Genomic DNA, 15,612 nt, shown 5'->3' with positions numbered 1-15,612 from the left:
AATCTTTTAGACAATCAACTACTTCTCCATTTTTCGAAAGCCTTTTCTAATCTCTACCTTCATCATCTTCTCCACTATATTATCACTCTCCTTATCCTTATTCAACTTATTTATCTTTATCAACACTAAACATCTCTATTTAACTATTTAGCTCATATAATTTATCTTTGATAATATAAAATCTCATGTAATGTCTTATTTATATAATGGTTTGGTGATGATTGGCTCCCATGAATGTAAGCTGAAAATTGAACCACGTAAACATTATGTGTTTTTTATACTTATTTTTATTTTATTATATTTTTAATTTGAAGTTGATATTATGTTTCACGTATGAGCTTATCTAAATTACCCTAATTATGCAAAGTATTTTACAAGACCACATGAGCTATCTCCTAAGCTCACATCAACTCCCTATATCAACTCCCCAAATTAACTCATATAAACTCCACTAAAGGTACATTTGAGATTGAAGTTGAGCAACTATTGCTTAAAAATTACAATATTAAAGTGTTTGATAAATGTTAGTTGCTGTAATTTAGAAGCTATATTGATATGGTTTTTTACTTATATAATGAAAAATTTATTATATCTTTAATAATTTTATCAAAATTATTATTTAAAATTTATATTTACTACAAATTGTTAACTTTTGTTTCATAGTTATAGTTTTTTTTTTTTTTCACAACAATTTCCACTTAAAAGCTACAACACCTCAATTTCAAACAAGTCCTAAGCTTTCCATATTATTCCTCATATGACCACCTCAACTCTCCATACAAATCACTTTAGTTCACCTCCTAATGTACCTCAATCATACCACCTTTCCCAAACATGATAAAAACACACCTAAACTCAAGCTTAGCACAAGCTTCCCTCAAATATAATTTTTGCTTATTTAAATAAGATTTGTGTTGGATCTGGTGACAACAACCCAATTTGTTTGAATCGAATCCTAATTAAAAATCAGTGAAAACACTTATCATTACATTTTATACTATCAACATATACATTTATAATAATGATCTCTATCTATTCCATAAAACTTTGAAGGCAAACGAATTAAAAACATCAAACTAAAGTGAAAAAAGGTTCAGCTATTGATCTTAAATGGCAGAAGAATTTTAAAGATGAATCCATTTCAGGGCCCCAAGAAATGGGACTAATGCAGAATTTACAAGCAAAGTTCTGTACATGAACTTTACTTTTGACACTTTTACTAGTGCCGTTGCGCAAAAAGTCAAAAACCATATTCACAATAGAGAGAGAAGAAACGAAGACCTTCCTCCCCTCTAAACCAGTCAGCAGGTATATGAATCCGAAAGATCCCAATGTCATGTTAGTTCGATAGAAAATTAATGTAAGACAATCACTTTGGCACCAATGACTCATTTGTCAACTAAAAGGTGATAACTGTAATCACACAGCTTTAACTGACCTAAATCAATCTTTATTGTCAGTTGTTCTGATATTCAAACCTGTATTAGTTCGGCAACCCCGCTTTTTCCTCACTGTCTGGACAGCAAGAGAACTCAGGCTGAGCTGTTCTGTCATATCTGTGGCATGCATCTGTGTCGCAACCTTTTTTGAGCTAGGAGATACCTTCTTGCAAGATCTGATGGGACGAGAAGCCATAATTTTAGCGGCAGGGCCTCCACTGATTGAATCCTCTGAATTCTTAGATTTTGTGCAAATAGGATTACCAGGTGCAGATGAGTTTAAACTTAACCATGAACTACTTGCAGTATCCTTTCCCAGATTTGTCAGACCAAGCTTTAAGAAAGGAGAGCTGCCCTTTCTGGAAGCTGGAGCACTGCACAGACCATGCGAGCTCCTTAATTCATGTTGTTGATCATCACTATCTCCATCTGTTGCCTTTTCTGTCATAAGACTGGGGACCTCCTATCAGCAAGTAACAAATAAAAAATTAGGACTGCAATGCAGAAACAAGTACAGAACATTTAACTCAAATTTGCAAAATGTAAGCTTCTCTGCTAGGCCAAGATTAATGGTACATATTGAGAAGTCAAAAGACATGGAAAAGTAGAACAGTAGACCCCATCGGCCCAAAACAAGATGACATAAAAATCTGTCGGAATAGCTCATAGTGTGCTGAAGAATTTAATTGAAGAAGCCACAGATTAATAGAAGAGTTGATAATAAGAGAGAAATGATGTGTTTAGTGCTCAATACAAATTCAAAAGGAATTTCCCCCAAAATGACAATGTCTTGGATGCAAAACTAAAACATGCAACATATTCAATATATAGTTTATTACAATTGAACAATGAAAGTCAACATGGTTTGGTTCACAGATCCATGAACACTTTTCTAAGCTCATTAGTAATCATAACTTAGCTGAAGAAGGCGGTTAAAACTGAAAGAACTTTCCTCCCAGGGGGAAAGAGAAAAGGGTTGTGCACAACTGATCATATCTATGGTTTAAATAAAGTGAAAAGGAGGTAGAAAGAGAAGAATGGTAGAAAAATTCAGATGGCTAAACCAATACTATTAACATAGAAGGTTAATAGTTTTTTGAGGTATAAATGCCAATGATGTTCTAAATTCTAACAAATAGGTAATTGACACGAAGAGTTTTCAATAAATTGTTATAAAGAAAAAGCAGAGCCACCTTTTCTTGCATTTCAGTAATTTGTTCGCAGCCTGAACCCTCCTCTCCTTCAGAATCAGTCATTTCCTCACACTCAAACTCTACATGTTCTTCGATTTCTTCATCTGAGTCACTTAACTCTTCCTGTTCCATCACAATCTCAGGATGGGAATGATCACCAATATCATCAATGTTGCCAGTGGTCTGTACGGAGAAATGACCATTTGAAGCAACCTGGCTGTAATTTTCACCATACTGATAATGTAAATTGTCATTGTTCTGAGTTACGGTTTTATCTCCAGAATTTGCAACAGTCATTGATTGCATCAGATTGTGTGGAGCCATTTCCCTGTTTCCTAAAGCTCTCTCCTTTGCTGAAGAAGAACTTAGATGGATCTCCAAATCCAGTTCATTAGACTTCTCATTTATGCTAGAAGGTACAGAATTGGCGGCAAATGGACCATTGCTGACAGAAGTCTTACTCTGCAAAGCATCAAAAGGATTTTTATGTTGGTCAGATTTTCTTTCTGAACCAACAGATATGCGTGCATTTGAGGGTGTGGTCACTAAGTTATTATTTGCAACCTCGGTTCTTTTCAGAAGTGGATGAAAGTCAATGACACATGATCCTGAGGTGGATTCCTTAGTCTTCAAAGATTTGTTAAAACAACTGAGAGCATGGCTAAGTTGGCGTGGATTATGAAACAGACTCAAATTTAATTGAGGTTGATTCCCTGAAAAGAAACTGAAAGAACTAGAAGTACTAGCACTACAGTTCAATGGATAATATGGCAGATGTCCATCTTCAGGGGCCTGGAACAGTAAAGGATGCATCTGAAGATCAGGCTCTGTGCCTCTTTCTTCCTGAACATGTGATTCTTCTAGGTGAGAATTTGCGACATTTTCTGTCACTGTATTCCTTTTATCTCTTCCTGCCGTTACCAAATGTTGACTTCCCGAATGACCAGCATTGCTTTCAGCAGCAGAAACCTTCACAGATGATCCACGTTGGACGCTTTTGAAAGCTGACTGTGGGATTACACGAACAGATGGAGGAAGATTCACAGGAGGCAAGTCAGGTGCTAATTTCACCAAGTGTGCATTGTTGCTTCTACGAGCCCGATATGGTGGCAAACAAACTTGAGATTTGGATGTTTTTGATGCCATATTTGGAACTGGATGGTTTGGCTGCATTGAATTCAACACATCATGTCTAACATGAGTCAAATGTGAAGGATACAGGTCCTGAGAACGGTTTAATGCATAAGGATGCTCATGCATGTTATTAGTAGGTGGATGAGCTCCGTCAGACACAAAATTATTTGGTTCTTCCCCAATGTGAGTACCCTCTCTCAACAATATGCCACAAGAAGGGTGTTTATCTCCAAGATTTATACAAGGATTCCCAGAAGAACCTTGATTGTAAACACCTGGTCTCCAATCCGCTAAAAATCCCTCATGGACATAGCCTTCCTGTGTATTTTCTATGTAACCATCAGCTCCATTAATAACTCCACCAGCATTTTCAACCTGAGGTCAACAAAAGCAGTAACTAAGTTCATGATAATATATGAGAATAAACCTCAACAATTTACCAATTAGCCAAGCATATTATATGGCTTTTGAGACAATTCCATGCTCAAGCCGAACTTTTGGTGGATCGACGAAACCTTTTACTGCTGTAGTAGACGCCGAAGAGGTGATTCCATTTATACAGAGACAACGTGTTCTCATCCTAATTGACCAAGTATTTATACTTCAGTACACTAAATCCACGAATTGCCCCATATTGCGAAATTTCATAATGATTATTATTTCTGAATGCAAAAATACAATTTCTAAACTGACTGCCTTAATCCACTTATCATCACTGTCGTCCTTAAAAAGATAAACCATCATTAAAACATGATGAACTTAGATCAAGCTCTAACAGAGTTGGGAGAGGCCAGCTACTTCAGATCCCAAATGGCAGAATTAATTGATATAAGATTCAAGTGAGTGAATTTCTTTTCCTAATACAAGCCACACATATTGTAAATAACAGAATGTTTGATATATAAAACTCATAAGATCAATGTATAAGATCAACGTAAACATATTAGTATCTGGGAAGATGCAAGATCAAAAGGCTTTCAGAAGTTAAATAAACCTCTTTATCAGAATCCAGATGCCAATTAGCCAGATCAGCAGTTTTGCACCTTCTTTTTAATTCATACAACCGCCGCTTCTCCTTTTTATTTGCATCTTGCTTATAACATTTCTGAGTTCCAAGGGCAATGCGCCATTGCCGGCGTAACAAGCTTGGATCCCTATGTGGGACAACAAATTTCCATACTGACATCCAATCAAGTTTAAAAACCTTCAGTCCCTGGATTAATTAAGGTTACATTAAGAATCAATGATGACAGTCAGCTTATCCAAAAAGGAACCAAATAAATAGATTTTGAAGAAAGAGCAAATGAAATCACCTCCTGAATACATTCTATCTCTTTTGCAGTCAGCGGAGAGGTTTTCATCCTCCGAACTGCCTGCATTGAGTAATCAAAATATTATAAAATTTTCAGTATTTACAGCCCATATTATACAAAAATCCAGGTTCAGTACAAGGTACAATTCACAACCACAGCAATCCCATAGACAAGTCATCACTTGCAATATATATAGTGTGAACATAGTATTGGTATTTCCAGAAAAATCACACTAACAGTTAGATAATTATTGGTGTAGATAAGGAAGCGAATCCAATCAGGCTAGTTCAAGTCCAATAGATTATGATACTGATGATCAAATTTTGGCATTATGATCTAATAGTTTAATTTGTGAAATATTCCAACAATTATGATAAGTTTGATGTCATTTGAAATGCATCAAAAGAAATACACACACAAAGAGAGAGAGAGAGAGAGAGAGAGAGAGAGAACAGAGAATAACTAATTGTAATGGTATGATATTAGAAGGAACAACGATAAGACGAAGAAATTTTTTTAGTACAGGAGATTGTTTATATACCTTAATGGGATTTTCTGGTGCTTTGGATGAGCAGCGATTTTTCTGCCTAACAAAAATCTGAAACAGATAAAGGGTGCATCAGTTAAAATAGGCAGTTATCACATACTCATCAATGTGACATTATGAATACAACATATTTCACATCACCAGGAATTCTACCTTCACATAATGACAGAAAAAGTTTAAATCTACAAAATGCAAGTCATAATCACCAGGATACATCAAAAAGCTGCATAAATCATACTCCAATTATAGCCACACAAAAAATACAGCAGTAACTGACCATATAACGCAACATAAAACTAATATTGCTCACAATAACACTTTGCATTAAGATAGAAAGCTTAACAAAATCACTTTACTTTAAGCCCAAGAAATTGTACCTCAATCAAAACACATTACACAGAGAGAAAAGAGAGAAAAATCAGAATATCAGAGAAAATTTACAAGCTCACTATGTAATTTTGTACTCATAGGCCCAAATCAACTAGACCATTCTATTTCACTCATAGTTTATTAACAAAGCAAAAGCTATTTAAATTTATCCAAACCAGTATATCAAAAGGAGAACTACTGAAAGGATTTCACCGTCAGATCGATAAGCAATTGCTCAACAAGGGTAACTTTAATATCTGCCTTGTCTTAACAGGCATTCAGTCTGATTTACCTATAGGCTAAAACAGTTCTACATAAAAATATGAGTTGCGAGGTAATTTCTTCAATACGTCAACTTCCAAATCAACGATCCATCTTCCTCCGCGATCCCAATATTCCCACTACATGCCAATCTCAGTTGGGTTAAAGCCCATGAACAACCACTTCATGCTGACAATTATGGGAACCCATGTGAGAGGAGAAAAGGGAACTTTTCTTTATAAGCAGATGATACAAAGGGGTTGGGTTGTTTTGCAGAGTGATGGGGTGATTAAAGCAGTTCTTTGGGACTATGCGAAAAGTGATACGGTAAGTCTTGAGGATTCAGAAAAGTCCAACTACTTCCCAACAAGCACATCAATACAGACATAGATTACTGTACTGTAAACAAGCCTTCAACATCAAATAATGTGGCTTTAATGGAATCATATTATGCACTATTCCTTGTTTGTGTGCTGGTAAGTTTTTCTGTTTTTTTATTTTCTGGACCAATTTAGTTTATTTCTTTGATTTTTGGTGGGTTTTCACTTTTGTTCCTTGCCAAGGCTTAGTTTCTTCATCCTGTAGGTAGCTTTCTGATATCCTTGTTCATCGTGATTATGCATTCTTAGATGCTTATGATGCTTACGGGTGTTTTTGTAGGCTGATACAAGATTTAACAGTCAATAAAACCAGTTAACTTTTATGGCAGGTCAGTGCTAAATGTCAGAAAACTTTTGAGTTTAATCAAATCAAACCCAAGGACGGTTCCAGTAATTTATCCCTAGCAACATTTAGTATACCATAAGTGTGAATTTCCTCTACTCATAAGATAACAGAGTACTGAAAAAGTGCGAAATTGAGTGCCCCTTAATTGGGTAAATGCTATCATTGTTGAAAAAAACTCAGGCGCAACATCAAGGCCAAGCAAAACTGAAAGGGTTCCAAGAGTAAAGCAGTTCGAAGGGAGAGAAGAAAAGAGTGAAGGGCTTCACTTGCCTAGTCTTTCAACAACATGTTGTTCCTTTATAATTAGAGGAAATTGCAACATGCCAATGAAATGGCCATGTTCACGGTTTAGTTCAAGCAACAATCAGCAGGAAATATAGTTTTCGTGATACAAAGCACAGTATAATCACCTGATGCTTCGATTTGCAAGGAAGAAACCGTTGCTGGATTGCCTTCCAGTCAGTATTATACTCCATCATCCCCAGTGCCAACAATCTGGATCCCAATATGAAAACAGGTACATATTCAACAAAGCTTATAGTGAGGTAAAAATCATGAGATGAATAACAAACTAAGGACAATGCCATCATCTAGGAAACTAACAAAACACAACAGCAGGAACCAACTATGAACTTCTACTAAGTCTGCTGAAGTATGTTGTATATGATCTTGCACATTTTGGCAATTTCATAAGAAGAGAATGTCATAAAATGAGGGTAGCAAGTAAACTAAGCATATCAACAAAAGACCATCTACTTACTCAGACTGCCAAAAAAATACTTACTTCTTTAGATTATCCATAAAAAAAAAAAAAACTTGGAGAACAGAGGTGACATGTTTTTCTTTATTTCTAATACAAAGGGGAGTGAGAGAGCCCAGGGAGTTTAACACAGCCAAAGAAATGAAAGTTTAGAATTCAGATCCTGTAATTCTAATGACCTGTCTAGTCTTGCAAACTTCAGACAGGGATTAACATGATATTTTCTTGAACGTACAGTAAATTTTCACCATTCTCCAGACCTTTAGTCTCATAAACCACATTTATTATATTAGCCACACACGAAAATCCTGATTTGGAACCCAGGTAGATTTCCAACAGAAATCTTTTGTTTTTCATTTTTGATGTGGTATTTCAAGTGCTAATGTATAATATCATACTTTAACTGCAACATTCAAACTCCATGGCATATGGTATCAAAAGGACATATATAAAAAATTCAGCATGTCAACAAAATTGCTACCGTAAGTAATAAAGAATATGAAAGCCACCCATTTAATGAAGCACCAAGTCAGTCAACCGGGGAAAGAGCAAGAAAACATAAAACTCACTCGTCCTCTGCATCAGTAAAAAGCACTCTATTTGCAACAGATGGAGGAGGTGGCTTATGTGGAAATAATGATGGATTAAAAAGGGGAAAAAATCTCCGTGCTAACTTCGAAATTTCCTTAGTGACTAAAGCAACTGATTGCTTTTTGGTACTTTCAACAAGTGCAGCTGCAAGTGACCTTTTTGGTGGTTGTCGACTGGGAGAAGATGTTATAGTATTAGCACTAGGGAGAGTTCTTCCTTTATAAACTTCACTATTAGCCTCAATCAATGATGCAAAAGAAGGAAAAGGGAACAGAGGTTCTCTTTGAAAGCAAATATCAGAACCAGATGCCAGACAACGCTGTCGATGTTCTTGGACAGCTGTCAAAAAAATGAAGAATCAGTGGTGACAAATGTCAAAACAAGCTATTATCAAGCAAATGATTGAAAAGAAACAAAGAAAACTAACAACTTCTACATGACTTACCAGTATAAACATCATCAACATATTTTCCGACTAAATTAAGTGGAGCCACATCCAGAACTGATAGAACCAAACCACTTACTGAAGGTACCCAGGAAGAGCCCTTCACGGAGACAGAACCCGCCTGGCAATTCGAAACATGTCCACAGCTTCCTTTAGAAGTAGAAATGTTTTGAAAAGCAGACATCTCAATATCTGGAGGTGAGCTGACTCCTGGTGCATCAAATGAAGAAGATGATCCGAAGGTACCTTGATCAAAGCCAAATTGGGGGCGTACATCTGGTACAGATGAACAAATATAAGGAGGATGGAAGTAAATTTCAGGATATGGCTCATTTCTGAATGCTCTTGTTTCATCACGCTTGTGAAGCATCTCAAAAATCAATCCCTGAACTTGGTGGGCAATATTCTGCCGAGAAGTATCAAGAATACAAAGAGAAAATACTTGAATAAGAAGTTGTACATGCTCATGTATTAAACAATACAACTGGCCAATTTGATGCGGAGAGAATCCATTTATTAAAGCATCTTGTGTTGTTAAAGATGGACAGCTTGGAGAAGTCTCAGGCATCAAAGTTTCCCCATCAAAAGTAGAGAAAGGTGCAATTTGGGGTACGTTAGGCAAGACTGGTAAGAGGGGGCGCAATGGCCTCTTTGACTGTTCCAAAAGCTTCTTTTTGTACTGTGCAGAGGCCTTTTGGCGTCTATTCTGCCTAGTCTCCGGCCGTCGTATAGCTCTCACAAACTCTTCTTTCTGGGTTTTATCAGCAGTGCCTTCATCATAGTCACTCTCAAGCATCTCTTCAAGCTCTATCTCAAAATCAGCATCATTATCCTCATCTTCATCATCAACATTTTCATTCTCTTGAGTTGACTGATCATCACCATCTCCACCCTGTAATACAGCAGCAAGGAATTTTCTGTACTCTTCTTCGTCGTCAACATTTTGAAGATCATCATCATCATCAGTTTCCTGAAGAAATGCCTCGAGTTCATCAAGTGTGAAACTTGCAAGTGAATATCGTGCCCTCGTGCGCCTACAGATGGCATCCTCATCATCTAAATCCAGTATGGGCTTCCGTGAATGTATCACATTACTCAAATCTCCCACCATACAATCATTAACATCAATTCCACTACTTGTAGATCCATTCTCCTTTTCTTGAATAGTTTTTTCTTCTGGTTGACAGATCAAAAGCGATTTTCTCTTCTTATTTTTTCTAGCAAAATCTTTATGACATCTTTTTCCTTCATGACATGCTCCATTAGGAGAAACTGTAGCTTGTGTCGTGATTTCCTCCTCATCATGCTCACAATCTCCAACAATTTCAGAGCTCAAGCTTGAAGAAGCTTCCGGTGAAGGAGTCCCCTTCAGAAAGGGATTAAAATCTACATCTTCCTCCTCATCCTCTTCCTCTTCTTCCTCCTCATCCTCAGGTCTCGCTGGACTTTTACTAATACCAGGGCTTGTCTCTTGTTCAGTGACACAACCAACTTCAGTTGATTGTTCATTTGCACTTGAACGCATTTCGAACAAAGAATATATACCAACAACTGATGCTTAAGAACTCTAAAGATGTCTACTAAGTGATAACAGATCCAACAATCCACAATGACATAATCAAATCACATTATTGCCACCCTAAACCGCGGCAGAAAGCAAAAGTTAACAGACATTTAATTTCAAATGCAAGCCATCAACATCAACTATGAAAAATAAAACAAATCAATATTCCAATCAGCTATCTAATTTATCGCGAGACAAGCACCAAGACAAATCACGTTGCCTAAGAGTTTCCAATTAACTCAAATTATTTCACATTCTGAAAAAAACAGCTATACCGGATCAACAAAGCAAACATATCTACATACATTACTACAATCATCAAGGAGTCAAAACCCTAATGATTGAAAATGTCGCTCCCTTCATTTCAACTCAATTGCAATGCCAAAAAACAATGAAAGTAATGCCAAAAAAAAAAAATTATAAAAAAACAAAAATTCGCATCGAATTTAAGATGAAGATTAGAACCTGAAGATTAGAACCTGGGAGGGACTGCGGTGAAAAGGGCAGCCGTAAAAAAGTGAACTTGAGGTCCCGCTATTCTGATGTTCAGAGAAATTGGGTGATTTTCGAAGGGAAAGGGAAGTAGGATTTTGAATAAGCATTTTGGGAAGAGGGGTTTTTAATTTCAGAAACGGTAAAGACCATTTTCCGAATTTAAATTTTGAGAAATTTATGCAGGCAGCGGCAGACCGCGGAATTTGAAGTCTTGGGAAAGTGAATGGGTTTTGTGAAAAAAGAAAAAGTAATTTTAATATAAAAAAAATGTCTTATAAACCCGCACATAAAACAATTTTTTTTTTTTCCACGGGCAAATTCAAATGCAATTTGTTTGATAATGGTTTTAGTTAAGCCACAGCTTCAAAACAATTATTCTTTTATGAACTATAAAGGGCAAAAAGATAACGAAAATCATTAAATTTAAAAAGTATAGAAAACAATTATTTTAGTAGAAATTTTGTCCCTGCCCATCATAAAGTATGTGAGTGATTGTAAATCTCAACTCTTATAATTTTTTTAAAAAATTTATTTTTTAAATTAAATTTAAAACGTAAAAGTATAAAATTTGAAATCAGGTGAGTGTAAAAGATTTGTTAAAAAATAATTTATTTAAACTTTTTCGTTCAAAATAAGAAATGAATTAATTTATCTTGAGTTATACAAGTAATTTTAATTAAAAAAAAAAGAAGAAGAAGGGGTTTTATGAGAAATCGGAAGAGGTGTCGAAAGGGTTGGCCACTAAATTTAGCGTGATGCTTTTAACACCCCTCTCAATGTAGTGATAAAATCCCTTTTTTTTTTAAATTACATTCACAAACAAAAGATACGTGAGTAAAGTTATGTTAGAATCGCTTTAAGGCACTTCTTCATAACTACACGATCAAAGTTATAATAAATTTTTTATTATTTATTATTTTACGCATATAGTTGAGATTCATGCTCTATTATAGATCAGATCCAATATAACCATAACCATCTAATGTACCCCACCATATTTTCTCTCTCTTTCGTCTCTTTTGCTTGCATGGGTACCCTTATTTTTCTTCTTGTTGCTATAAAGAATAGGTTCCGTTTGGTATAATTTTTTTAAATAGAGATTTTGTTAATAGAGTTTTCAATAAAAAAAAATTATTTATTTGGTTGTCAATGAGAATTTCTATTAAAATTTGTAAAATTATTTTTATAGACAATTTTTTTAAAATTATGTTATAAAATGAATGAGATAAGATTGTTAATAAGTAAATGATATTTTAAATAAATATTTTAACATTTTAAATAAGCTTTTCAATCTCTACACTCAAAAACTCAAATTTTGAGCTTTTTCTTAGTAGCGACAAAATAACTTATTTAATTTTTAAAAACTCCACCCAAAAACAACCAAACAACAATAAAAAAAAATTAAATGAACTTTTAAGATTAAATAAGCATTTATGACCTTTATATTAGTCGTACCAAACAGACAAGTAAACTATTTAGATTTATCATTACTCTATTTTCTTTATTTTTTTAATCTATAACTATCATCTATTTAGTTAATTTATAAAAAATTAAAATAAAAAATTTCTCTTTTTATAGATTAATTATATTCATTCTTGATAAGTTATTATTATTGAGGTTTATACATAGAAAAAAATTGAAGAATAGGGATAACAACACTTAAAAAATTTATCATCCATAAAATTATTTATGTGAAGGATGGGATGAGAAGACTGTATATATATATGATTGAGGGGTGTTAGAGGCTCGCTCCAGCCCAAACTCTTTTAAATTGGGCTCTCTCAGCCGACGTTGTTCTCAAATTAAGAGTTTTCATATAGTACAGAGCTGTATGACATATAGCCTACTTTTTCCACTTGAATTTTACCGGTTGTTCTTTCAATAATTTAAAAAAAATCATTTTTAATGTAGAAAAAATAAAATAAAATGAAAAAATTACGGAAATTTATAAACACTTAACTTAAAAAATATTTGAGTGAGAAAAATATTTTTAACCTAAATGAAAGTTAAAAAAAGGTAAAATAATCATGTCCCAACACTTTTAGTTAAATATCAATATATTAGGTAAATATTTCAAGTTAATTTTACATGTCCCTAATTTTGGTTAAATTTTTTCACTAATAGGTTCATTTGTTTCTACTTTCTAATCCACTAGTTTTGTGTTTAATATTCCTATTAAATTCGTTAAATACTAATATTTTGGGTTAAATTTCAAGTAGATTCGTTTCTCGTTGAAGAAGTTCCCAAATTTGATTATTCTTTCTCCCTTTTTCGTTTATATGTTTCAACTATTATTCCATTGGTTTTGCGTTTAATATTCTAATTAAATTGGTAAGATTCCGATTATTTGGGTTAAATACCCAAATTATTTTTTTGATAGATTAGTTCCTGATTTTGGTTAAGTTTTTTCATTTACAGGTTCATATATTTCAATTTATTATTCCACCGGTTTTACATTTGATATACCTACTAAATTCATTAAATGCCAAAATTTTGGGTTATATTCCAAGTAATTTTCATTTTCCGTTGGATGAGCTCCTAATTTTTGTTACACTTTGTCTCTTATTGGTTCATGTGTTTCAACTAATTGTTACTCTAATTTTGTGTTGAATATTCCCATTAATTTGGTAAGATTCCAATTATTTCGGTTAGGTACCAAATTTATTTTTCATAATTTTATTTTTGGTTAGAAAAATTCTTAATTTTGGTTATACTTTCTCCCTTATAGGTCTATATATTTCAACTATTATTTCACTGATTTTGAGTTTAATATTCCAATTAAATTGGTAAGATTCCGGTTATTTGGGTTAAATACCCAAATTATTTTTTTTATTATATTAGTTCCTGATTTTGGTTAAGTTTTTTTATTTACAAGTTCATATGTTTCAATTTATTATTCCACCGGTTTTACATTTGATATACCTACTAAATTCATTAAATGCCAAAATTTTGGGTTATATTCCAAGTAGTTTTCATTTTCCGTTGGATGAGCTCCTAATTTTCGTTACACTTTCTCTCTTATTGGTTCATGTGCTTCAACTAATTGTTACTCTAATTTTGTGTTGAATATTCCCATTAATTTGGTAAGATTCCAATTATTCCAGTTAGGTACCAAATTTATTTTTCATAATTTTATTTTTGGTTAGTTAAGTCTCTAATTACGGTTATACTTTCTCCGTTATGGGTCTATTTGTTTCAACTATTGTTCTACTAATTTTGGTTTGAACCTTCTCATTAACTTGGCAATATTCCAATTATTGGGTTAAATAGTCAATGTACTTGTATTACCAATAACAATAGGGAGGGCCTAAGTTACGTGCACGTAACTTACGTCCTAGCTACAGTATCCGGCCGCACCATGGATACTGTAGCTGGGAGGGAGACTCAAGTTACGTGCACGTAACTTGCGTCACCCATAACAATAATATTAATAAGGTAAATTATGTTGAACCCCTTACTATTTTAGTAAATATCAACTTACTATATAGTACTGAAAAAGCTTTATTATAACCCTTAACTTTTCTAATATTTTGTCTATAATCTAAGTCCATTTTTTTTTCTATTTTCTTCACTTCAAATCTCTTGAATTTGATTGTCTGTGTATATATTATATATATACTTGAGCATGTAATCTTTACACATATTTTAGTTATCAAGTAAATTAATGCATTCATTTTCAGCTTTCTCTTTACTCTTTAAATAATTTCTTTAATTTTTAAAAAATTTGACAGTGAATTAAAAGTAGATGTAAAGGTGCTTGCAATTGCTGTGTTTTTCAAAAAATAAAAATTAATTTTTTAAAAGTTTTGACAGCATAAATTATAAAAAATGTTTAAACTTACAAAAGTTGAAATTTTCTTAATTTATTTGTGTTGAATTATCTTTTTGTTTTTGAGGGATCAATTGAATTGATAAGATTTCTTGAACTTGAATTTATTTATACTTAAATTTTGATCTTTGTACATGTTATGCCCATTTTATCATTCAATTGACCATATTTATTTATCTTTAAACCAAAATAAATCAAGAATTAAGATTATTTTGAATTCGAATTAAATTTTTACCACTCTATTTTCTTTTCAAATTAGTTTTATTAATTTCCAATTACTTCAACAAAATATTTGTGTTATTAATTATAAATATTATTATATTATACTTGTATTATTACCACTATTATTTTTTTAAACTATTACTACAATCATGAGATTTTTTAACAATTTTTTTTATAATGAGTATTTTTCCTTTTCATTTTTAAATATGTGTATAATTTTCGATTTATCAAATAAGTTATTCAATATAATTTTCTGAAATTTGTTATGGCCAATATGGTACGATGAAAATATAGCATTATAGTAAGAACATTTTGTAATATGATTTTGCATGTTTAATTAATTAATTTTTTTCAAATGGTCTTTTTTACTCATAAATTTATTGGCATTTATTTGCAAATAGAATTATAATGTCCTACTACTTTATCCTATGCACTTAAAAATTACTCAAATCAAGATTTTCATTACAAGAATGAGAACTTCGATCACTTAAGTAGTTAGCTACATTAGTAACCTAATGTGAGGCTGATTGAAAAGTTAAAATTACAAAAAGAGTCGAGCCTAAAACTACTTTTGTTCAGAAAATTTTTTAGAAGCTTGTGAGAAAATAACTCTTTAAAAACTATTAATATCAATAAAACTATTACAAAATTAAATCAATTCACAGCTTCCAAAAGCTAAATCAAATGCTACTAATTTGATATTTAGATTTCATGGGTCTCTGCA

The 15,612-nt window shown here is 33.1% G+C and overlaps 1 protein-coding gene across 3 annotated transcripts; it reads right to left on the bottom strand.

Annotated features, from left to right (window-relative positions):
- Positions 1-1,122: 1,122 nt before the first annotated feature.
- On the bottom strand, positions 1,123-10,898 carry LOC18038123. 3 transcript variants are annotated; one of them, XM_006428273.2, is made up of 9 exons: positions 10,808-10,898; positions 8,779-10,417; positions 8,312-8,672; positions 7,393-7,477; positions 5,621-5,677; positions 5,080-5,139; positions 4,761-4,979; positions 2,633-4,141; positions 1,123-1,902 (listed from the first exon to the last, which is right to left on the bottom strand). In XM_006428273.2, exons 2-9 carry the CDS (start codon positions 10,301-10,303, stop codon positions 1,444-1,446), a joined length of 4,275 nt encoding a protein of 1,424 aa, XP_006428336.1. In that variant the 5' UTR covers positions 10,304-10,417; positions 10,808-10,898; the 3' UTR covers positions 1,123-1,443. The 3 variants fall into 3 exon arrangements, with proteins under 3 accessions (XP_006428336.1, XP_024037398.1, XP_024037399.1); XM_024181630.1 differs by having other exon boundaries at positions 8,779-10,896; XM_024181631.1 differs by having other exon boundaries at positions 1,123-1,899; positions 8,779-10,896.
- Positions 10,899-15,612: the final 4,714 nt, after the last annotated feature.

The sequence above is a fragment of the Citrus clementina genome, unplaced genomic scaffold (assembly GCF_000493195.1).
Source record: "Citrus clementina cultivar Clemenules unplaced genomic scaffold, Citrus_clementina_v1.0 scaffold_6, whole genome shotgun sequence".
In the NCBI taxonomy this organism is placed as follows: Eukaryota; Viridiplantae; Streptophyta; class Magnoliopsida; order Sapindales; family Rutaceae; genus Citrus; species Citrus x clementina.
This window is presented reverse-complemented; position numbering and strand designations above follow the sequence as displayed.

Bases quoted from the DNA above. Each gene is read 5' to 3' on its own strand.
- LOC18038123 (XM_006428273.2), bottom strand. From the start codon at position 10,303: ATGCGTTCAAGTGCAAATGAACAATCAACTGAAGTTGGTTGTGTCACT. The intron at 8,673-8,778 runs GTAAGTCATGTA...TTTTTTTGACAG, and splicing joins TGTTGATGATGTTTATACTG to CTGTCCAAGAACATCGACAG. The intron at 1,903-2,632 runs GTGGCTCTGCTT...ACTTGCTGATAG, and splicing joins TTACTGAAATGCAAGAAAAG to GAGGTCCCCAGTCTTATGAC.